The sequence below is a fragment of the Rana temporaria genome, chromosome 2 (genome assembly GCF_905171775.1).
Source record: "Rana temporaria chromosome 2, aRanTem1.1, whole genome shotgun sequence".
Lineage (NCBI taxonomy): Eukaryota > Metazoa > Chordata > Amphibia > Anura > Ranidae > Rana > Rana temporaria.
The window spans coordinates 370,312,083-370,336,431 of record NC_053490.1 but is presented as its reverse complement, the minus strand read 5'-3'; the positions used below and the strand labels follow the sequence as shown (position 1 = coordinate 370,336,431).

General features: G+C 46.4%; 1 protein-coding gene across 1 annotated transcript in view; it reads right to left on the bottom strand.

The window, feature by feature from the left end:
• Positions 1 to 22,880, bottom strand: part of LOC120927222 (uncharacterized protein C1orf194 homolog) — a 31,998-nt gene extending 9,118 nt beyond the window's left edge. The window contains exons 1-3 of the mRNA XM_040337756.1: positions 22,718 to 22,880; positions 15,671 to 15,781; positions 10,393 to 10,508 (exon numbers count right to left, since the gene is read on the bottom strand). Of these exons, the coding sequence (XP_040193690.1) occupies positions 10,393 to 10,508; positions 15,671 to 15,781; positions 22,718 to 22,792 (302 nt within the window). The 5' untranslated portion in view covers positions 22,793 to 22,880. The remainder of the gene's footprint in view (positions 1 to 10,392; positions 10,509 to 15,670; positions 15,782 to 22,717) is intronic.
• Positions 22,881 to 24,349: the final 1,469 nt, after the last annotated feature.

Below are 24,349 nucleotides of genomic sequence, written 5' to 3'. Positions count from 1 at the left end.
AATGTACATATACATGTATGTTCACATTACAGACACCATACTCAAGCTCCCAGCATAAACACAGGTATGCATACAGTATCTCACAAAAGTGAGTACACTCCTCACATTTTTGTAAATATTTTATTCTATCTTTTCATGTGACAACACTGAAGAAATTACACTTTGCTACAATGTAAAGTAGTGAGTGTACAGCTTGTATAACAGTGTCAATTTGTTATCCCCTCATAATAACTCAACACACAGCCATTAATGTCTAAACCGCTGGCAACAAAAGTGAGTACACCCCTAAGTGAAAAATTAGCCCAATTAGCAATTTTTCCTCCCCAACGTCATGCGAATCAGTGTTACAAGGTCTCAGGTGTGAATGGGGAGCAGGTGTGTTAAATCTGGTGTTATCACTCTCACTCTCTCATACTGGTCACTGGAAGTTCAACATGGCACCTCATGGCAAAGAACTCTCTGAGGATCTGAAAAAAATAAATTGTTGCTCTACATAAAGATGGTCTAGGGCTAGGCTATAAGAAGATTGCCAAGACCCTAAAACTGAGCTACAGCAATGTGGCCAAGACCATACAGCGGTTTAACAGGACAGGTTCCACTCAGAACAGGCCTCACTATGGTCGACCAAAGAATTTGAGTGCACATGCTCAGATTCATTTGCAGAGGTTGTCTTTGGGAAATAGACTTATGAGTGCTGCCAGCATTGCTGCAGAGATTAAAGGGTGGGGGGTCAGCCTGTTAGTGCTCAGACCATATGCCGCACTCTGCATTAAATTGGTCTGCATGGCTGTTGTTCCAGGAGGAAGCCCGCAAACAGTTTGCTGAAAACAAGCAGACTAAGGACATGGATTACTGGAATCACTGATGAGACCACAATAAACTTTTTTGGTTTAGATGGTGTCAAGTGTGTGTGGCGGCAACCAGTTGAGGAGGAAAAAGACAAGTGTGTCTTGCCTGCAGTCGAGCATGGTGGTGGGAGTGTCATGGTCTGAGGCTGCATAAGTGCTGCCGCCATTGGGAAGCTACAGTTCATTAAGGGAACCATGAATGCCAACATGTACTGTGACATACTGAAGCAGAGCATGATTCCCCTCCCTTCGAAGACTGGGCAGTGGGGCAGTATTCCAACATGATAACGACCCCTAACACACCGCCAAGACAACCACTGCCTTTCTAAAGAAGCTGAGGGTAAAGGTGATGGACTGACAAAGCATATCTCCAGACCTAAACCCCATTGAGCATCTGTGGGGAATCCTCAAAAGCAAGGTGGTGGAGCGCAAGAACTCTAACATCCACCAGCTCCGTGATGTCATCAAGAAGGAGTGGAAGAGGACTCCAGTGGCAACCTGTGAATCTCCGGTGAACTCCATGCCCAATAGGGTTAAGGCAGTGCTGGAAAATAATGGTGGCCACACAAAATATTGACACTTTGAGCCCAATTTGGACATTTTCATTTAGGATGTACTCACTTTTGTTGCCAGTGGTTTAGATATTAATGGCTGTGTGTTGAGTTATTTTGAGGGGGCAGAAAATTTACATTGTAATACAAGCTGTACACTCACTACTTTTATTGTTATTCATCTGTGTTGTCACATGAAAATATATAATAAAATATATACAAAAATGTGAGGGGTGTACTCACTTTTGTGAGATACTGTATAAGTGCAAATTAAACTGCATTTCATAAAAAAAGTCCACTCGGAAACAATACTTTATCTTCCAAGACCATGGGGGTTATTTACGAAAGGCAAATCCACTTTGCACTACAAGTGCACTTTCAAGTGCAGTCGCTGTAGATCTGAGGGGAAGATCTAAAATGAGGGGAAGTTCTGCTGGTTTTATCATCCAATCATGTGCGAGCTAAAATTGTTTTTCATTTTCCTTGCATGTCCCCCAGAGATTTACAGAGACTGCACTTCCAAGCACACTTTCAAGTGCACTTGCAGTGCACTTGTAGTGCAAAGTGGATTTGCCTTTTGTAAATAACCATGTGTCTTTGGAAATAATGTAAAGAAAAGAGGAGGAAACTGTGCCTATGTGTCCAAAATAAGCAATGGGTAAATAAAAAATGATATTAACTCTTTAGGTGCAACCACACTGAGAAATGTATCATGATATGAAAACGTACAGGTATATAGGTTTACAATTACTCCTCTATGTCTTCTACCAATTTTGTGAAGTACTCACCACTATGCACACCCTAGATATGCACTCACCAGATGGTATTGACCACTTAGCTCTAAGTTTATCAACATTTGCATTTGACCTGTATCCACTCTCACTTTACTCCCTTTTCTTCATCCAAAGTGCAGGCTCTTCTTTCAGCAGTATCTCAGGAAAAATAAGGGAGAAGAGGCTTGCACGACGTAACACCTTTTAAAACTTTATTCAAAACCATTCTAAAAAGGACTCACATTTCCATGTGCTATACAGCATTGTGTAACAAACCACTTATTGGATATTGCTACCTCAGAAGGTGGTGGAGTCATGAATATTATCCTGTTAGCGCGTTTCGTCAAAAAGTGAATTTCTCATGAATGAATTCTGTCATAGGCAACGCTATATACAAATATAAAGACCTCCTCCTAAACACGTAAATCTTAGGTTCCATTCACACCTAGGCTATTTTAATCCATGGCGAAATCACCAATCAAATTAAAGATACCCCTCTTACCACTCTTTTTTTTTCTTTCTTTTCTTCCTACCTCACCACATCCTCTCTATGGTCTACTGATCTGGTCTTGTGGTGGTCTTCTAGATGGGGGAGGTCTAGATGGAGGGCTTCTGTATGGTGGTTATCTAGCTTTGACAACATGTCGTTTATTCAAATTTGTTGATGCGGTCTTTTAGGGTCGCAGGAAGTGACAAGGACACTGCATTTCTTGAAAGATCAACAGGAATTTTCTGTACTTGCTGAAAATAACCTTAGCTTGAAAAGTAAAAATATGCTTCCCATGATTGCAGCGCGATTTATCGCGCGACAATTATGTCAGACCCACATCTCAAATGCGAGTCCCACGATTTGCCATTCAAATATCGGCGCTTTCAAATTGCGGACAGAATCGTGTAAACCTTTGTGCTAATGTGAACATGTGCACAACATAAATGGACCCTTTGTGCTACTACATAATGAATTTAGGGCCGACATGTAATCAACATGACAGTACTGGTGAATTACCTTAGCCTTCAGTCATTCTGCATCTGTGCCGTTGCTGCTGCATATACACTATTGAGGTTAAGGGCTCATTCACAACACAATGCACCCATTAATGCATTGGAGTGCATTGTGTGTTTTGCAATGTGTTGTAATGCGTTGGCATGCATTCCATGTATTGCATTTGTTTTTTTGCCTTGATTTTTGCATTGATTTGCCTTGCAGTGTGTTGCATTTATGAGTGTATTTGATCAGTTTGCGCTGAAACAAAGTAGTGCATGCCATACTTTTTTTCAGCACTGGTCAAATGCAATGTGCTGGCGTGAACTGCATTCATAGGAACCATTATTTTTTGGTTGCCATGCATTGGGAATGCGCTCACAAAAGCACCCCAACGCATCTGGTGTGAATGAACCCTTTTCTTCCTCTCCCCCTGAATGATTCATTCATGCAGCAGCAGTGCAGGCAGTGACAGCCCAGGTCATTTTGTCTTGCTGCCGCTTATTCATGGAGTGAGATAAAGATCAGTAGTGCGTAATCAGCAACACAAGAGCAGAATGTATGCAGGACAACTCATACGGATGTAAGCAGGTTTATGTAGAAGTAAGGATGCAGTACAGACAACAGCTGTGAGCTCTAGTACAGCTTTAGCTTTGCTCTTTGCACTGCAAATTGAGTGTAGTGTCACTGTGTAGTGACAGGTGGCAGTGGCACTCTACACACGATAGAATCCATCCGCAGATAAATCCCAGCAAATGGGTTTCTGCGGATAGATCCTATGGTGTGTACACGCCAGCGGATCTGTTTCCGCGGAGAAATCTCCTCTGGGATGGATTCCAGCAGATCGGATATTTGCTGACATGCACAACAAATCCATCTGCTGGAATCCATTCCAACGGATGGATCCGCTCGTCTGTACAGACTCACCGGATCCATCCGTCCAAAGGGATTCCCCGCACGCGTCGTAATGATTTGACGCATGCGTGGAATTCCTTATATGACAGCGTCGCGCCCGTCGCCGCGTCATAATCCCGGCGACGGCGCGACACGTCATCGCCAGAGGATTTCCGCGCGGATTTCAATGCGATGGTGTGTACACTCCATCGCATAGAAATCTGCGGAAATCTTTGAGAGGATTTATCCGTGGAAACGGTCCGCTGGACCGTATCCGCGGATAAATTCTCTCGTGTGTATGGGGCCTAAGGGATTGTGTAAATTGAGATTTGTTTTTTTGTTCTGTTTGGAATGCAGTCTTTAGGCCTCATGCACACTGGACGTTTTTGGATGTTTTTACAGCTGCTGTTTTTGGCAGTAGACGTTTTTTCTACAGTGAATAAACTCTCCATCATGTTATCCTATGTGTCCATGACCCATAGGCTGTTATCAGCAGTTTTGGGCAGTGGCGTTTTTGAGCAGTAAAAAAAAAAAAAAAACTAGTGGGTTCTGAGAGATGTTTTTCAGCTGTAAAAATGCTCTAATGCTGATAAACGCTGATAAATGTCAATAAACGCTGATAAACGCTCAAAAACTTCACTCACCAGCGTTTTTGAATGTTTTTGATCCATTGAAAAAAAAAAATTTTTCTTCAACCAAAAAACGCAAAAAAAACGCTAACGCCGAAAAACGCTAAAAACCGCTAATAAACGCTAAAAAGCACTATTGAAATTTTTTTGAAAAAAGTTGAAAAACTCACTGCAAAGCTACTGGCGTTTTTATAACGTTATTTTAACGTCCAGTGTGCATGAGGCCTTAATATAATTTGAGTGTTTATTTGCATTTTTTAAAAAACAACAAATATTCAGCGCACATACACTCAAATAAAAAGATTGCCAGCTGAACACTACAAGGATAATTTAAAAATGCCTTGATGTAATAACAAACAGAATCAATGCAGCGCAATAAATGCAAATCATATAATATTGTCCATAAATAATTTCCAAATGAAAAAGCAATGAGAGATGAGCAGCCTCCTAGTATGTGGTGTCAGATGATAGACAAGACAGTGATACGGAGAGCATAGGTGTGCACACAGGGTGTGCCAGGTGTGCCTGGGCACACCCTAATCACCCTTCGCTGCTCAGATTTCCACTGCTGCTTGGCTGCAAGGAGAAGGGACCAGGTAATCTCTGTCCTCAAGTCCCTTTCTTTGTCTCCAAAGTGAGACATCATGGGTCTGTTTAGACTCCTGAAATGTCACCAAAGCCCCCCCAATGGGGCTCAGAAAAATAAAAATAAAAAAAAATTGTAAATAAATACAAAAAAAATGTAATTGTAAAAAAGTAATAAAAAAAATAAACTACCGACACCAACCTCTGCCCTACTGACACTGTCCATTGCCCTGAAGCCCTAATTATAATTACACACATGCATGTATGTTTGCACTTTGGGGTGCACACCCTAATGCAATAGGCTGCGCACACCTATGACGGGTGAGTACAACCCATCCACTACAGAAAGTGAAGACTCTCACAGATTTGGCCTAAACAGGTCACTCAGCTTTGACCCACAACCTGGGGTAAAGGTAACCACAGATCCAATGATCATCAATGCAGCTGATCTCTTCTCCGGACATATGAACAAAAAGTAAATGATCTAGTGCTCTCCGTTTTTAAAGTTTTATTGCCAGCATAAATAATAAAACCTACTTACAAGCAGAGCACTTAGACCAAGTGCAGGCGTGTGAGCATAGCCATATGTTTCTAACCAAGAAGATGTCCACCCGTGATGTCAGATGTGACTTCTCCCACCCGTATGGTTACATCCGTGGGCGGGACTTCTTCAGCGGGTTCAGAATCACGCTGACGACCCTATATACACACTGCCATATATACACACTGGTCTATATACTGGCCGGGTCTCGCAGTAACAGAATCTATTCTGTTGAATAGGGCGACCGGGAGGTTGCTCAAGACTTTTGTGTAATCTAGGCAGGAAATAAATGATAGGGTTCTACAGAACAACGGGTCTTCATATAGAGCCTCTTTTGAACTAAGAATCCCTCCATTCCTTCCCCTCTCTACCAAAAAATGTAGCCCCTCATTAAAAGTAAACATAGGGTCACTACCCAAAAGTCACATAATAACCTGGACATTTCCTCTTGGTAATACGTTCTACTGAGCACCACCAGTCCTCCTCCCTTGTCTACAGGTCATATAACTATATTCTTCCTTTTTTCTAATGACATGATGCCTTTCTTACTATGTTGGGAATTACTGATCTTCTTCACTTTAAGAGAATCTAAATCACTGCACACCATGGGGCAGATCCACCTACATCAGCGCATTGTTGCGGCCGGCGTAGCGTATCTCTGATACACTACGCTGCCGTAACTTACAGCGTAATTTCCTTATCCTCAAAGAATTTGCGCCGTAAGTTACGGCGGCGTAGTGTATCTTTGGCGGCGTAAGGGCGCGCAATTCAAATCAATGTGATGGGGGCGTGTTTTATGTAAATACGTCGTGACCCAACGTAAATTATGTGTTTTTTAACGGCGCATGCGCCGTCCGTGGGGGTATCCCAGTGCGCATGCTCGAAATTAACCCGGAACAAGCCAATGCTTACGACGGTGACGTCATTCTACGCAAATCCCTATTTGCGAACAACTTACGCAAACGACGTAAAAAATTCAAAATTTGCCCCGGGAACGACGGCCATACTTAACATTGAGTACGCCTCATATAGCAGGGGTAACTATACACCGGAAAAAGCCGAACGCAAACAACGTAAAAAAAAGCGCCGGCCGGACGTATGTTCGTGGATCGCCATATCTAGCTAATTTGCATACTGGACGCAGAATTCGACGGAAACGCCACCTAGCGGCCGGCGGAAAAATGCACCTACGATCCGACAGCGTACTAAGACGTACGCCTGTCGGATCGAGCCCAGATGCAGTCGTATCTTGTTTTGTAGATACAAAACAAAGATATGACGCGGGAACTTTGAAATTACGCGGCGTATCAATAGATACGCCGGCGTAATTCTTCTGTGGATCTGGCCCCATATATTTGAAAACTTCCAATTTGTTTATTGTCTGGACAAGGGGGATTAAATACTGATTTATTCCTAAAATTCAACTATCTAGTCTTAGATTGGGAGAAATTCCACTGAACTGGATTAGATAAAAATATTTTTTTCATATTTAATCCCCGAATGTGCTTCTAAACATTTATATAAGTTAGAAATGTATTGAGATTTACAAAACCTAGGTCATGACCTCTGCTGGCTTGAATGTAGATTTTGATTTGAACTGTTTTATTTCTGATAGATAGTTTTATGAATTGTTAGTTTATTTTTATTGATTTGTATATGTATTTTACATGTTGTTAGTTTTTTTGATCATGGGAGATGGCCGTGGAGTGACGTTTATTGTTGTTTAGACATATATGTTTATATACGTTTTAGATTCCATATTCTCTAAAATACGTGATTTTTGGGTAAGCAGATTGCCTCTTTAAAAATTTGCTTAAGTGGAGTGTTTTTATAAATCTTCTCTGATGGATCAGCGTGCATTAGTAATGATTAGATCGCTGCACACCTTTTTTCCTTCATGTAGATTTAACCTCTGCACCATATTGTGAGAATCAATGGTGGAATATTTTAATTGTTTAAAATGTGTCTTGGTCCTATTGCTGCTCAGGCAGGATATGGGTTACGGCTGCGCCACTCTCTGTCCAAAGAGACTGATTTGTTTTTTTGGTGTTGCTATGGCAGTGTGTATATATTTGCAGATCGTCAGCATGATTCTGAACTTGCTGAAGAAGTCCCGCCCATGGACGTAACGCGTATGGAGGGGTAGGAGTCACGTCTGACCTCACCTGCGAACATCTTCTTGGTTAGAAACATATGGCTATGCTCACACGCCTGCACTTGGTCCAAGTGCTCTGCTTGTAAGTAGGTTTTATTATTTATGCTGGCAATAAAACTTTTAAAACGGAGAGCACTAGATCCTTTTGTTTTTGTTCATATGTCCGGAGGAGAGAGCATCTGCATCATCACCATTGGTTTGGTGGTTACCTTTACCCTAGGTTGTGAGTCAATGCTGAGTGACCTGTTTAGGTCAAATCATGGTATTCACCATGTCACTGTCTTGTCTGTCATCTGACATCGCACACTAGGAGGCTGCTCATCTCTCATTGCTTTTTCATTTGGACATTATTTATGGACATTGTTATGTGATTTGCATTTTTTTGCGCTACACTGATTCTGTAATTTGCATTTATTGCAAAGGTGATTAGCAGTGGTAGTCTCCATATTTCTCCCAGCTCAGACTTCCCTTAAAGCGGGTCTAAATAAAAAAAACAAAACAAAAATAAAGCATTCTTTGGGTGAGGTGGCCACATCGTTTCTTAATTTTAATCATTTCTCTCACTAGACCTCCAGATCCAATCACCACTGAATCTCCTGAGCTGTTCCACAGCTATCCCGCTGTATACTTCTCAAGCGTTATCCTGCTGGGTCCCTAGCTTGGTACTCAATGCTCCTCAAGCGTCACCCCTGCCATCCTGCTGGGTCCCTGGCTTGGCACCTACTGAAGCTTTCCCCTTCTTCACCGTCCCCAGCTGGTAAGAAGACTGCTCTGGTACTGGCTCCAGCTTGCTCACTCTAGTCTCCGGTAACAAGGTGGATGGTCCCTTAGTGGCGACAGCTTCCCCTTTACCTCTGACCATAACAGGTTCCCTGTCTGGCTGAACCTTCACAACTCGGTTGGACTCCAATCCTGTAGTCCCAACCCTACGCTGCTTCTCTTGCTCCTGGATAGGCTTTAGGCAGCCTAGCAGCCAGGTGTCCCTGGGATAAGTCTCAGGCCTAGCAGCCCAGAGCGAAACAACACACTTCCACCCAGACAGCCGTCCAGGTGACACATAACCCTGATAACCTGACTCCACCCAAAAAAATAGGCTCTCCCAGCAGACCGAGGGACCAAAAACACCCCTTCCATCCATAGTCTGACCTTGCTACACCCTTGTCAATCTAATGCCACTAGCAAGCGCCACCTAGTGGCAGAAGAGGTACAGAAATCCAGAGTTAGAGAGGAATCAGTGGATCTTCTAACAATCAGCCAGGATGATTAATACCTGACAAACTAAATTTATTAGCAACTGTGCCTAAACACCAGGGTGCTACATCAATGACAAGCACACTTTGCATTTCTGGCAAAATCAAAAAGTATTTTTTGTTTTTGCTACAAAATGTCGAAGTACTGGTTAGCTGCAACATATTCCATTTTTGTTCTTGGGTTCATTAAAGTAGAACTATAGGCAAACCTTTTTTCAGCATCTGTGTCCCATAGGGGAGATTTCCCTTCACTTCCTGTCCCATAGCCAAACAGGAAGTGAGAAGAAATCCCTGCAAATTAACCACTTGCTTACTGGGCACTTAAGCCCCCTTCCTGCCCAAGCCATTTTTTAAGCTTTCAGCGCTGTCACTTTTTGAATGAATGACAATTGCGCATTTTTTCCTACAAATAGAACTTTCTGTAGGTGGTATTTAATCACTGCTGGGTTTTATATTTTTTGCTTCATTTTTTGCTTCACTGATGGGCACTGATGAGGCAGCACTGATAGGTGGCACTGATGGGTGGCACTGTAGGGTACTGTTAGACGCCACAGCTAGGCAGCACTGATAGGTAACACTGATAGGCAGCACTGATAGGTGACACTGATGATGAGGCACTGATAGGCACTGGCAGCAAAATGGAAAGACGAAAACTGGACAGCCGCACTCCAAAATCACTTAAAAAGAGATGTCTTTTATTTTTCAACTGTACATACAGTCACTGCAAACCAACAAAATACAGTATGGCCGACGCGTTTCGCACTGACAGTCAGTGCTTAGTCATGGCCTGGCAGGTGGCACTGGAGGGCATTGCATAGCAGCAGTTCCTCTTCATGTACGTGACCGATGCCCCGAACATGCAAGCAGCTCATGCATGGGAGGACGTCTATTGATGGCCTCCCGGCAATTGAGGCCTGCACTGTAGCCGACATTTGCCTATATCACAGGCGAGAGGTGGTTAAGGGAATTCTTTGGGACACCCAGGTCACCAGAACTAGTGGCCCCATTGGTTGATTCCCCCTCTATTACTCTTCTGGGGACAACCTAAAATTTGGGATTTTGTTTTACTTTGAATTTCGGTGATAATGGTAAACAGGACAAGTAGAAAGGGCGAATCTCCTCAACGGTATTAATTATTGGCAGTTTCTGCGTACAGATCTTTTTAGTTATCATTTTTGACTCACCCGTGGTCGTCTGTGAATGTCTCCACCTGGAATAGTGTTTCATTGCGGTTCTTAAAGAGGCCTTCATCATGGTTGTACATGGACTTTAAATTGAAGTCTAAACTATCAGCTGGAGACTAAAAAACAGGAGTAAAATACGTTAATGAAAATATTTTTATGTATGTGGCGTGTTACAACAATTAATTCCCCTCAATTAGTTTCCCTCAGTGGGAAGATTGAAATAGCTCATGTCTTTGTGTTTTTATAATACATGGAATGTGGGCCTAATGTCAAGTTTTAAAGCGTATCTATGGTCAAAATATAAAAATAGGATTTTTGTACTCACCGTAAAATCCATTTCTCTGAGTTCATAGACGGACACAGCCTTCATTGACATTAGGGTTATGCTTCTTCCTACCAGGAGAGTTTAGGCAGAATTTAACAGCACTTAAAGTGTTAAAACCTTTCCTTCGTACCGCTCCTCCCAGGGGGTGTGGCTCCCCCAGGCATAACCCACACCCTGCTCTAGGAGCCTCAGTCCGTATCAAGCAGTACAAACCAAGGAGGGGTGGGTGCTGTGTCCGTCTATGAACTCAGAGAAATTGATTTTACGGTGAGTACAAAAATCCTATTTTCTCTTCCGTTCATAGACGGACACAGCCTTCATTGACATTAGGGACGTCCCCAAGCAGTGTCAAAAAAACAGGTTACACCCCAAACAAAAACCGGAGTTGCTCAACGGAGAAACTCCAAACATAAACTGCCGCCCTTAACACCTGCGGCTGAGGAAGATATCAAAAGATGCACACACATCCACCTCGTAAAACTTTGAAACAGCGTGGATTGACTACCAGGATGCATCCTAACACCGATGTAACACAGAGGCATGATGCCGGAAAGCCCAAGAGGCCCCGATCGTCCTGGTCAAATGCGCCATTAACCCGAAAGGGGGGCGCACGCCCCTTCAGGGCATAGGCCTGAAGCACAATCCGTCGGAACCACCTAGGAACGGTGCCCGACGAGACTGCCAGGCCCTCTTGTAGGGCCAGCCACCGACACGAACAGTGAGCCCGACTTCCGGAACGGAACCGTAACATATAAGTATACTCGTAGGGCCCGAACCACATCCAGAGGATGCAAAGTAGCCTCCTCTTGGCATTTCGGCCGAGGACATAAGGATGGAAGAACAATGTCCACATCCAAGTGAAAAGCCGAAACGACCTTAGGGAGAAAAAACGGCTGCGGCCGCAGCACCACCTCATCCTTACGGATGACCAAGCAGGGAGCCTTACAAGACAAGGCCGCCAGAACAGACAGACACCCGTCTGATCGAGGTAATTGCTACCAGAAATAAAATCACCTTTTGTGACAATAAACAAAAAACCTCCCGAATGTCCTCAAAGGGAGCATCCGAAGCACTGAAAGGACTAAATTCAAGTCCCATGGGGGTAATGGAGGGCGCACCGGAGGGGCCACCTGCCAGACCCCCTGACCCAACGTACGCACCCAGGAGTGCGATGCCAAGGGTCGCTGCAAGTAAAAACAGCCAGAGCAGAAATCTGGCTCCTAACCGTACGTAAGGCGAGAGCCGGAACCACTCCCTGCTGCAAAGACAGCAGAACCCTGTACACAACGCATGTACGAGAGTGCCAGTTCATCTCCCCACACACAGAGAAGTAGGCCTTCCATGTATGAGGAAAAAACCTACGTGAGGTAGACTTCCGTGCAGGCAGCACGGTAGAGACCACCGAGCCCAATAGGCCTCGGTCCTTAAGCCCCTGTCTCTCAACAGCCACGCCGCTAAGGCCGGTGGCTGTGAAACAGGGTGGAAGATCAGACCCTGTAACAGAAAATCAATTCCCAGGGGAAGACGCTAGGAGGCGTCTGCCACCAGACGCATCAGGTCCGCGTACTAGAAGCGACGCGGCCAATCTGGGGCAATCAGGACTGATAGAATCCCTACAGCTTCCACTCTGCGCAGCAGGCGAGGAAGAAGCTTCCGAGGAGGGAAGGTGTAAAGTAGGCGACAGTGACCCCAAGGAGCCACCAACGCGCCTGACGCGTCCGCCCACGGGTCCTTAAACCTGGCCACGAACCGCGGCACCTACCGATAGAGACGGGACGCTAGAAGGTCCACGTCCGGAGTGCCCCACTTTCGGCACAGACCCCAAAACACCTGCGGGTGGAGAGACCACTCTCCTTGGCCCAGTGCAGTGCGACTTAGGTAGTCGGCTAGCCAATTCCGTATTCCCGGAATGTACCCGGCCGATAGAGCCGGAACGGTTCATGACATCCAAGGATGCCAGAAAATCCCCCTGATGGAGTGCCGCTATTACCAAGCGAATCGACACCACCTAAAAGTTTGCACCTTGACAAAACAAACGAGGGACTTGAGGCCCAGGATTGACCGGGCCCCATCCTCCGTGGGGACACAAACAGAATGGAGTAAAAACCCTGAGACCGTTCCACCCACTGGTCACCTCCTTGCTGCTATTGCAGAGCATGGGGGCCCCTGGTATTCACCACCCCACCCAGCTGCAGAGAGAGCTGAAAATCCTGAGGTGTGCTCTGATGTGCTGGCTGTGATGTGTCTGTCACCTCAAGGAAGATTCACAGCATTTCACAGCACTAAAACTGTTACAGCACTAAAACTGGTACAAGAGACCAGAGGCTGTCCTGTGTCTGTCACCTCAGGGAAGAATCACAGCGTTACCAAGGAGATTTCCAAGATGGCCACCGTCTGAGGTAAAAATCACCTCATAGAACACAGCAGCACTGGCTGTGCTGTGTGTGTCACCTCAGGGAAGAATCACAGCGTTACCAAGGAGATTTCCAAGATGGCCGCCGTCTGAGGTAAAAATCACCTCATAGAATACAGCAGCACACAGCAGCACCCCCCAGAGTAACAACACAGTCCCCCAACAACACACGGGCCCCGGTGGTAACAAAGAAAACCCAGGAGGCCCCCCTTCACAGCCACTACCCAGTCAGGGGAAGGAGGGAGAGGAAGGGGAGAGAGGAAAGCAGGACGGACCCTCATTCGACCTCCCCAGGGAAAACACCAGCCAGACCACTTACCTGAGTAAGGGGCCACTACTTACCCGTCCTGCGACTACCCGGCTGGAGGTATCCCAGACAGAACCAACGTCCGTAAACGGCATGGCTGTCGGCCAGACAAACTGTGACAAAGCCATAGAGACCGGTCATATGTGTGCCCTCGAACCGAAGTTCCCCGGCCACCCCTGGAGCAACGGGGCCTGTCGTGGACGTCCCAAAGCTGAGCTAAGGGCCGGCACACGCTCGATGGCCGAACATGGGGGGGACTACAAGAGTCAAGACCCAGCCTGTCACCCAGTTGGCTGTTGATAGAAGAATCACAGGATTCAAAAATGCAGGAACAAAATAATAAAAGCGAGAAAAATCGCAAGAAAAAAAAATCCAGAGTACAGGGACTCCAGAAGCGCCTGACTCCTCTCCTGTCGTTAGGCAGAAAAAGACTGAGGCTCCCAGGGTTATGCCTGGGGGAGCCACGCCCCCTGGGAGGAGCGGCACGAAGGAAAGGTTTTAACACTTTAAGTGCTGTTAAATTCTGCCTAAACTCTCCTGGTAGGAAGAAGCATAACCCTAATGTCAATGAAGGCTGTGTCCGTCTATGAACGGAAGACAAATCATATACCTATATTATATTTTAATCAGTAGCAGCTGGTGCTCAATTTTCTTTGGGGGGGGGGGCGACCCGCAGCCTCCTCAGCCAGCCAACCATACAACCCCCCCTCCAGGTGCTCACTCGATTGTTAGCCGCTTCCCCCCATCGCTCAAATGCTGCATCGCTTGCCTGTTGCCCGCCAGGCATCCCGCCAGCCCCTGCTCTTACCCCATCCAGGTCGCGGCTTTGGCGTATTCCCCTCCAGAGTCCCGGCGGTCGCTTCTCCTTCCAACTAATTAGGACCTAGGACCCACCGCCAATCGGGTCTTAGGACTCCCGTCCAATCGGGTCTCAGGACGCGCTTCCTGATTGGCTGGGGGGGAGGAACAAAAAGACATTAGCAAATATTAATTTGCTAATGTCACACAACTGGGCGGGCACCGGGCGCAGACTACCTGATCCCACCCTTTTTGAAGCCAACTATAGATTTAAGCTCTAATCATGTGCTTCTAAAAAAAAAAAAAAAACCCCATTGGAATCCATGTGTTCGGCAACCCTGCATGTAGATTCCCTAATCCACAAATCTGCCGCCTATGCCGGACGCATGGAATAGGGGGGTGGTGCCGCTGCGCCCTGCATGAGCAGCTGCCACTGATTTCAATTATTTCTAGCCTACTTCTTTTAAACTGAATGATCTTGAAATTTGTAAATTTACTTTGAGACGATCCTCACATAGTTACTGTATTTATTGGCGTATAACACTCACTTTTTTCCCCCGAAAATAGAGGGTAAACTGTGCCTGCGTGTTATACGCAGGGGGCTGTGGAAAGTTTTTTTCCTGAAACTTCCCTCTTATGCCCTATACACACAACCTTTTTCCGACGGGAAAACTGCTATGAGAGCTTTTCGACGGGAATCCCGGCTGTGTGTATGCTCCATCGCAGTTTTTCCGACGGGAAAACTGCCGGACAAAAAAAAGAGAGCAGGATATCTTTTTTTTGTCATCATGAAAAACTTCTGGCGGGAAAACCATTCGTCTGTATGGTTTTCCGACGGGTTAAAAACGTGCATGCTCAGAAACAAATCGACGCATGCTCAGAAGCATAGAACTTAATTTTCTCGGTTTATCGTAGTCTTTTACGTCACAGCGTTCTTGGCAGTCAAAAGTTCACCGGACTTTTGTTTGACTGTGTGGATGCAAGACAGGCTTGACAGGAATTCCGTCGGGAAAACCGTCATATTCACTATGCCCTGTGGGTAGGCACTGGTGTGTCACACATGTCACAGAGCCTGACTTCTGATCTACATGGAGCTGAGAGGAGGAGTGTCAGGAGGTGGAGTCAGTACAAAACATGCAGGTAATACAGGAAGTTGTGGGAAGACATGGCTGGGAAATAGACTGAACTCACCACATGAGCGGAGATTTTTTAGATAAGCCTATATTGGATTGCCAAAAATACCTATTGTTTGTATTATTTTTACAATGTTGATATTATAAAATGTGTATACTGTGATCATATAATTAAGTGTAGTATAGTACCCATGAATGTACTGTGAGAAGTGAAGGTCGTTATTGTGTCTACGGGGCTCTTAGATATTATTAATAAAGGCGCAATAATTTTTTGGGTTCGTTCGTCATTATAGATTGCTTACCTCAGGATCATTGTAATAAGCAGACCGCCTTGCACTTGATAGGGTCGGAGTTGCATTAAGACGGTTCCAGGAATCTTCACGACTTGTTAAATTGAATGTTTTTTGGTAACGCTGAAATGTAGACATAAACCACATAAAATACATAGTTTTCTCATGCCAAAGGAAAGCCTACTTTTAATGTAATGTAATTAAGGTTTCAATTTGCAAATTGAATGAAAACAAAAAGGGCTATGATGGAGGGGGGGGGGGGGGGTCTAGGGTTGAAGCATGAATCATATCTGACAAGTTTTCCTGACGAGAAAAAGGTGATGGGAGGGACCTCAAGCTGATTGACAGCCTCAGCTCTGTTGCTATGTTGCTGTGTGCTGTGTAAAGAGGGGTGTGTCCTTTCCTTCCAATCAGCTGTCAGAGCTATACACACTGAGCTCTGCAGAGTGTAACTTCATCTCTCCACCCCCTTTTTTTAAACTCTCAGACAAGCTTTACAATTCAACACTTTGAACAGAGAAGTAAGGGCTACAGATAGACAGGTACAACTTATGTAGGAGGATTTGTTTAATATTTGTCTGTCACTTGAGGCAAGTGAGTTCACCAGGTATATGTAAGGGTTTGTAAACACAGCTGTTTTGAAACTACAAGTCCCATGAGACATTGCAAGACCCTGACAATCACAGGCATGACTCCTAGAGGCAGAGGCATGATGGGATTTGTAGTTTCACCACAGCTGGAGTGCAGAGGTTGCCTACCCCTGATTTAAATGCATGAACATATTAGACCAATATGTTTAAAGAGACCCTGTCACCACTACAGGCAGGTAATTAAGTGGAAAATGTTATTTAATTCTTACTACAGTGCAATATTTGTGGCAGTCTCTCTGCTTATGTTGTGCCCAAGGATCACTGCACATGGAGGCCATATTCACTCAGAAGCTTTGTTTTCCACTGGTGTTTCAGCTCCCCCTCCCTAGGCCAGACATCACCTGTGCTTCTGGCAGTGGCCGGAAAAGCCTCACAAGACCCACAAAGATTGAAAAATCTATGCAGATCCTGCTTGGCTGCTCCAAACCCGAAGCACAGGTGACTAGGGTGACCACATTTCCAAACTGCCATTCAGGGACAACCCCCCCCCCCCCCCCCAAAAAAAAATATGTTTTTTTTTTTACATATTTCTTTGCCGATTTTGGGGGCAGGGGCGTATCATGAAATCAGCGGGCCCGTGTGCAAGATCAAAAGTGGGCCCTAGGCCCCATCTAATGCCGCCACTGTGCCCCATCTAATGCAGCCACTTGTGCCCCATCAAATGCAGCCACTTGTGCCCCATCAAATGCAGTCACTTGTGCCCTATCAAATGCAGTCACTTGTGCCCCATCAAATGCAGTCACTTGTGCCCTATCAAATGCAGTCACTTGTGCCCCATCAAATGCAGCCACTTGTGCCCCATCAAATGCAGTCACTTGTGCCCCATCAAATGCAGTCACTTGTGCCCCATCTAATGCAGTCACTTGTGCCCCATCAAATGCAGTCACTTGTGCCCCATCAAATGCAGTCACTTGTGCCCCATCTAATGCAGTCACTTGTGCCACATCAAATGCAGTCACTTGTGCCCGTCAAATGTCATCACTGTGCCCCATCTAATGCCGCCACTGTTCCCATCATATGCACCTACTTGTGCCCCATCAAATGTACCTACTGTTCGCTATCAAATGCAGCCACTGTGCCCCATCAAATGCCGCTACTGTGCCCCATCAAATGCCGTCACTGTGCCCCATCAAATGCCACCACTGTGCCCCATCAAATGCCGCCACTGTGCCCTGTCAAATGCCACCACTGTGCCCCGTCAAATGCCGCCACTGTGCCCCAGTCAAATGCCATCATTGTGCCCCATCAAATGTTGCCACTGTGCCACATAAAATGCTGCCAGTGTGTCCAGCAATTGTTGCTACTGTGCCCCTTCAGATGCTGCCAGTGTGTCCAGCAATTGCCGCCAGTGTGCCCCACCAAATGCTACCAGTGTGCCGAACAATTGCTGCTACTGTGCCCCATCAGATGCTGCCAGTGTGCCCATCAATTGTTTCTATTGTGCCCCATCAGCTGCTGCCAGTGTGCCGATCAATTGTCGCTACTGTGCCCCATCAGATGCTGCCAGTGAGCCCATCAATTGTCGATTCTGTGCCCCATCAGATGCTGCCAGTGTGCCCATCAATTGCCGCTACTGTGCCCATCAGATGCTGCCAGTGTGTCCATCAATTGTCACTACTGTGCCCCATCAGATGCTGCCAGTGTGCCCATGAATTGTCGCTACTGTGCCCCCATCAGATGCTGCCAGTGTGCCCATGAATTGTCGCTACAGTGCCCCATCAAATGCTGCCAGTGTGCCCATGAATTGTTGCTACTGTGCCCCATTAGATGCTGCCAGCCAGTGTCAATTGCCCCAATTTGCTCACCTTTTAATATGATATGGAGATGAAGTCTGACTCCTCGTCTGGTGGTGGTGGGGCTGGGGCAGGGCAGTCTTCAGCCAGCGCCGGTCGGTCTTCTCTTTTGGTTCCGAGTCAGACTCAGACAGGAGGACTCAGGAGGAGGCAGTGAGTCGGGCCGCTCGGGCGGGAGGAGGAGGAGCCTGAAATTCACTGCAGTGCACTGAGTGCAGGGCAGGCAGCGGGAGGTCGGGATGGACCGGGTCAGGCTGAGCAGCCGAGGTCACTCACTGTGCTGCTGGCCTGCGCTGGGCAGTGGGCTGGAGCAGTGGAGGAGGTCGGAGGGCTCGGTCTGCGTGGCGGTAGGTGAGTGACTCACTGTCTGATGCTGAGCTGCGCCTGCTCTCTCTACTGCAAGAACCGCGGCTGAGGGAGGAGAGGAGGAGGAGGTGGGGGTGGAGTCGGAGACTCAGAGAGAGCGGGCACAGTGACGTCACTGGTTGCTACACGCCAAGCGGGGCGGCCTTAGCAACCAGTGATTTAAAATGATTTAATTACAGCGGCACTGCGGCAGTGAATGTGGCAGGCTGGCAGGCCGTCCATGTTTGATTCCGGGATACTCTATTGTCCCGGATAGAAGGCTCCCGGGAGTCGGGACACGGGACAAAAATTTAAATTACGGGACGATCCCGGGCAAACCGGGACACGTGGTCACCCTACTCGGAGGTGACATCTGACCTAAATTGGAGGAGCTGATGTACCAAGATGGAAAGCAAAGCCTCTGACACTCCTGGAAGTGTCAGGGGAAATTGCAGAGCAGTGGCCCTGTTTGCAACACATTATAAGCACAAAGACGTGTAAAAACAGAGGCTGTCACATATTTGTAATGTAGATTAGGGTCGATTTATATAGCATTTTAATATGGCTGGCATTGGTGTGCGCACAGGGTGTGCCTGGGAACAATAATCACCCCGTAGTAGTGCACATTCTCCCTGTTTAGACCCCCTGATATTTCACCAAAGCCACATAGCGGGGCCCCTAAAAAAATATAAAAATGTAATTATAAAAAAAAAAATAATAAAAAAAAAAAATGAGTGACAATGTCAGTATATATACACATGCAGACACACACATATGTGTTTGATCTTTGGGGTGTACACCCTAATACGCTGTGCACACATTTGATGGCTGAAGTAGTATTAATACATCTCTGCAGAACATGCACATTCCCCCATGTTGTAGGAATTGAAAATCACTGAAAGTACAGAAAAATGCCTATTGATCCTAACATCATGTGCGCTCTGCCTTTTCGGCTCTGAAATTCCAAACAGTGCTATTAACGCTGCTTAGTTCTTCTTCTGCAAACTACAGACCCCCCCCCCCCCTCCCTTTTATGTTATGGTAATAAAGGGGGAGGGGATTTGTTCTGCAGCCTAATACAAAATAACTGGACAACTCTGACAACACTGCTTAGAATTTCAGTGCAGCAGAGGCAACATGTTGATAGCCCAAACAGGAACTTGGGAGCACACTGGATTTCTAATACCTCGTACACACAGTCGGACTTTTGACCATGCAAAAGTCCACCGTGAGTCCGTCGGAATCATAGAGAACAGGTTCTCTATCTAAGATCCGTCAGACTTCCAACAAAAAAAGTCAGATGGAGGCTACACACGGTTTGACTTTCCGAGAAAAAAAGCCTGTCTGACTTTCTTTAACGGAAAGTCCGGCGGTGTGTGCGAGGCATTACAGATCTTTTTCTGAACTTAGACCCCATTCACACCTGAGCGACAAAACGCCCGACGCCGGACGCTTCTGTCGCTCGAGGGGAGAATTCCCATTGCTGTCTATGGAGATGGTTCACATCTCATAGACGCCGAACGCCTGTCGCCTGAAAAAAGTCCCGGACCCTTTTTTTCAGGCGACATAGGCGTTTTCCCATTGACAGCAATGGGAAGACTTTGAGAAAAAAAAAAGTGAAAGTTTTGTACTCGCGGCAAAATACGCCGCTACACGCGAACGCGGCTGTCGCTCAGAATGCAGCCTTACAGGGTTTATAAAGAAATAAGACATGGGATAATGTGCATGTATTTCAGAGGTGTACTGCTTATTTTCCCCCCCCCAATCATGCAGTTTAACAGAATTTGCATGCAAGACATGCTGTCCCAGTTATTACAGCACATTTTACACTGACATCACCCAATGTCAACAGTGCCAGCCCAGGCACACCCTACACATCCTGTGAAGAACAGATTCCCCCTACTGACCTGGCTCCCCCTCCTCCCCCCCCCACAGCACTGCCATCTTCCCCCCTCTCCCACCAGTTGTTGCTGTGGATGTTTTAGGATGAGTGGGGGAAGAGGCCAGTAAATATGCCATTTACCGGCCCCTTCCCTTTCTGAATGAACATTGTGAGTGATCGGTAGAGTGTGTTTGAGCTTTGGGGTGCACACCCTAATGCCAAAGGCTGCACACACCTATGGTGCCAGCACTTCAGCCTCAACCCCCTTCTCACATAGCTCCCAACTGCCCCTGATTTGGAACAAAGTCCATCTGCTGCTCCTAGGGGCGTTTTCCATGTAATTTTTCCTGCTTTTAAATGCCTCTGCATGTTAGCCTAAGGGGTTGATTTACTAAAGGCAAATAGACTGTGCACTTTGCAAAGTGCAGTTGTTCCAGGACTAAGTAAATGAGGAAAGCTTCAGTTTGAAAAGAATACCCAATCATGTGCAAGTAAAAAAAAAAGTTTTACCTGCACATGATTGGATGATGGAAGTCAGCAGAACTTCTGCTCATTTACTAAGTTCTGGAGCAACTGCTCTTGCAGAGTACAATTGCACTTTGCAAAGTGCACAGTCTATTTGCCTTTAGTAAATAAACCCTTATGTGTCCAGGCACACAGGGACTACAAGTACAGTTGCTATAGATCTGCTGATTTCTATCATCCAATCATGTGCAAGCAAAATTGCAGTTTTTTTATTTTCCTTGCATGTCCCCCTCAGATCTAGAGCAACTGTACTTGCAGTGCACTTGTGGGTGCGCTTGCAGTGTACAGATTATTACCTTTAGTAAATCAGCCCCATAGTTGTTTAGAGGAGTTTAGAGGCAGGGAAAAAAGGGAAAAAAAAAAAAAAAAAACTGGGCCAGATTCATGAGAATCAGTTCCGCATAGATCTCCCTTAGATCCGACTGGTGTAAGTGACTTACACCGTCGGATCTTAGGCTGCAATCTACCGCCGGCCGCTAGGTGTCGTCGCTGTTTTTTACGCGTCGGATATGCAAATGAGGAGAACCGCCGGTTCAAGACCGAACGCCTGCCCATCGCTTTTTTTTTACGTCGTTTGCGTTCGGCTTTTTCCGGCGGATAGTTACCCCTGCTATATGAGGGGTAGCTAATGTTAAGTAAGGCCGTCGTTCCCGCGCCGAGATTCACATTTTTACGTCGTTTGCATAAGTCGATCGGGAATACGGATGGCCGGAATTTACGTAGCCGCCGAAAACAATGACGTCCTAGCGACGTCATTTGGAGCATGCGCACTGGGAAATTTTGCCGGTGGCGCATGCGCAGTTAAATTGGCGCGGGAACGCGCCTGATTTAAATTGTACACTCCCCCTAGCCGCGGAATTTGAATTCCGCCGGGGGAGTTACGATCCGACGGTGCAATTTTTCGAGGTAAGTGCTTTGTGAATATTGCACTGGCCTCGATAAATTGCACTGGCGGATCGTAAATCACATAGATTACGCGGATCTAAAGATCCGCTAACCTATGTGAATCTAGCCCAGTGAGTCCAGGAGCCGCAGAGTTTTGGCAGAAAAAAACACTTTATGCGCCTTAGGCCAGTTTAGCACTTGAGCGTTAAGTCATTTCAATGGCCAGAATATATTATTATTTTGGTCAATGAAATGAATTGATGCCCAAGTGTTTAGCCTAAGCCTAGGTTCACACTACTGCGATGCGATTTACTGCAAATTTGATTGATTTTTTTGCCCTGTGTGAGGTGCGAATATGCCTTGCATCTTAAGGTGGTCAGGTGCGAATTTACAGTGATTTTACCCAAAATTTCAAGAGGCAGTGAACAATTCGCACACATGTGAACTGTGTGCTGCGAGTTTACTACAAGTTCAGTTAAAGCCTACGAAGATAAAATTCGCACTGCACCATAGGACTTTGCATCGCACCCCGCAGTCAACACACACCGGACCCTTTTTTTTCCCCCTCGCACAAAATTTACAACGCATAGATGTGAACCGCAGCAATGGAATACTATGCTTTTTATATGACCTGCAAATCGGTGTGTTTCTAAACGCATCAAATCCGCTGCAAATTTGCATCAGTGTGAACCAAGGCTTCAGGCGCCACACAAGTTTACATGCGTCAGGTGTTTTTTCTGTCAAAACTCTGCTGTAATGTAATGTCTGCATTACATTATTTTACAGCAAAAAAATAGCAGGTTTTCATATTATTCAATTCACATTAGTCAATAAAAAAAAAAAAAAAAGCATAATAAAGGCTGCTAGTTTGTAGATAGATTTTCTCTGAGCATTCAGCACGAGCTACATGAAGGTGTCACTTTCAGCCAGATCTTTGCAAATACTTTTTAGATATGCTAGCAGGTGACAAAAATCATACCTGTGTTTCCTTTCCATGGAAGGAATTATCATTTTCATATCTGGGATATGGAAATGGGTCTCTTGTAGGTGGCATGATGTGAGGAAAGTCCTTGGTGCAGAGCGATGACAGGATCAGTCAGTAGGAGACTTTACGTTGTTGTGGCGTTTGTTTAGACTGGTTGCTAGGTGACAGAGACAGAGGGGTAGCAGTTACCAAGCAGGAAGTGTGACAAGGCATGCCATTAGGTCCTGAAAGTTTTTATAATGTAGACATGAACTCTATAACCAAACACAATTCTATTTGCGCTCTTGTAGTATGGCTTTGTTCTCTTTCTCTGCAGGTTGTGGATGGCTTTACTTATCCTGCATTGCTAAAAGTAAAAAAATACAAGTTGCTTTTATGTTTTACTTTTCATTGTATGTTACTTTAGGTTTGTATGGCTAGCTTAGTACAGACAGCTCTAGAAGTTTCAGGCCGCGTACACACGGTCGGTCCAAACCGATGAGAATGGTCCGACGGACCGTTTTCATCGGTTCACCGCTGAAGCGACCTGATGGTCTGATGTGCGTACACACCATCAGTTCAAAATCCGATCGGGTCAGAACGCGGTGATGTAAAACACACGACGTGCTGAAAAAAAAATGGAGTTCAATCAGGGCCGGTCTTTGGGGTGTGCGAGCTGTGCGGCCGCACAGGGCGCCATGGGCAAAAGGGGCGCCGTGCGGCCATCACAGCTCGCAGAATGTGAGTCGCAGTCAGCTACTCACATGCACATCACAGAAGTCCGACTCCTACGAGTCACAGCAGCAGGCGCTGCCAGGTCCCCCTGCCCTAAGACTGGGTGAAGAGCAACGCATCGGCTGCGGCACCTGAAAAAAAAATGGCTGCTGCCGGCCCCGACAGGCACACTGCGCATGCGCCGCCACTGCTCGGGAAAGCCCGAAAACGCTTGTCTATTCTCGGGGAGACAGCACATGCGCAGTGGCGTCTAAGCGCCGGGCGGCACCATTTTTAAATGCAAAGCCGCACCGTCCACCGAAAGGTAAGTCACACTAAGCCCCTGCCCCTGCATGCATCTACTTTTTCAGAGTATTTACTTTTTATAGCCAGCCTACACACAGAAGGGGAGGAGGATATAAGGGGCCACTTTGCGTATGTTTAGGTGACCAGGGGGCGAGGGGTGAAGATTGGGGGCGCCACAGGATTAGCTCGCACAGGGCGCCTGAACACCTAAGGCCGCCCCTGAGTTCAATGCTTCCAAGCATGCGTCGACTTGATTCTGAGCATGCGCGGGTTTTGAACCGATGCTTTTGTGTATTAACCATCGGTTTGGACCTATCGGACAGCGGTCCATCGGTTCGATTTTAACCACTTCCCGACCTCCTCATGTACATTTACGTCGGCAGAATGGCACGGACAGGCACAATCACGTACCTGTACGTCCTCTGCTAGACGTGGGTGGGGGGTCCGATCGGGACCCCCCCCCGGTACATGCGGAGGTCGGGTCCGCTCGGGGAGCGATCCGGGACGACGGCGCGGCTATTTGTTTATAGCCGCTCCGTCGCGAACGCTCCCCGGAGCTGAAGAACGGGGAGAGCCGTGTGTAAACACGGCTTCCCCGTGCTTCACTGTGTCGGCGCATCGATCGCG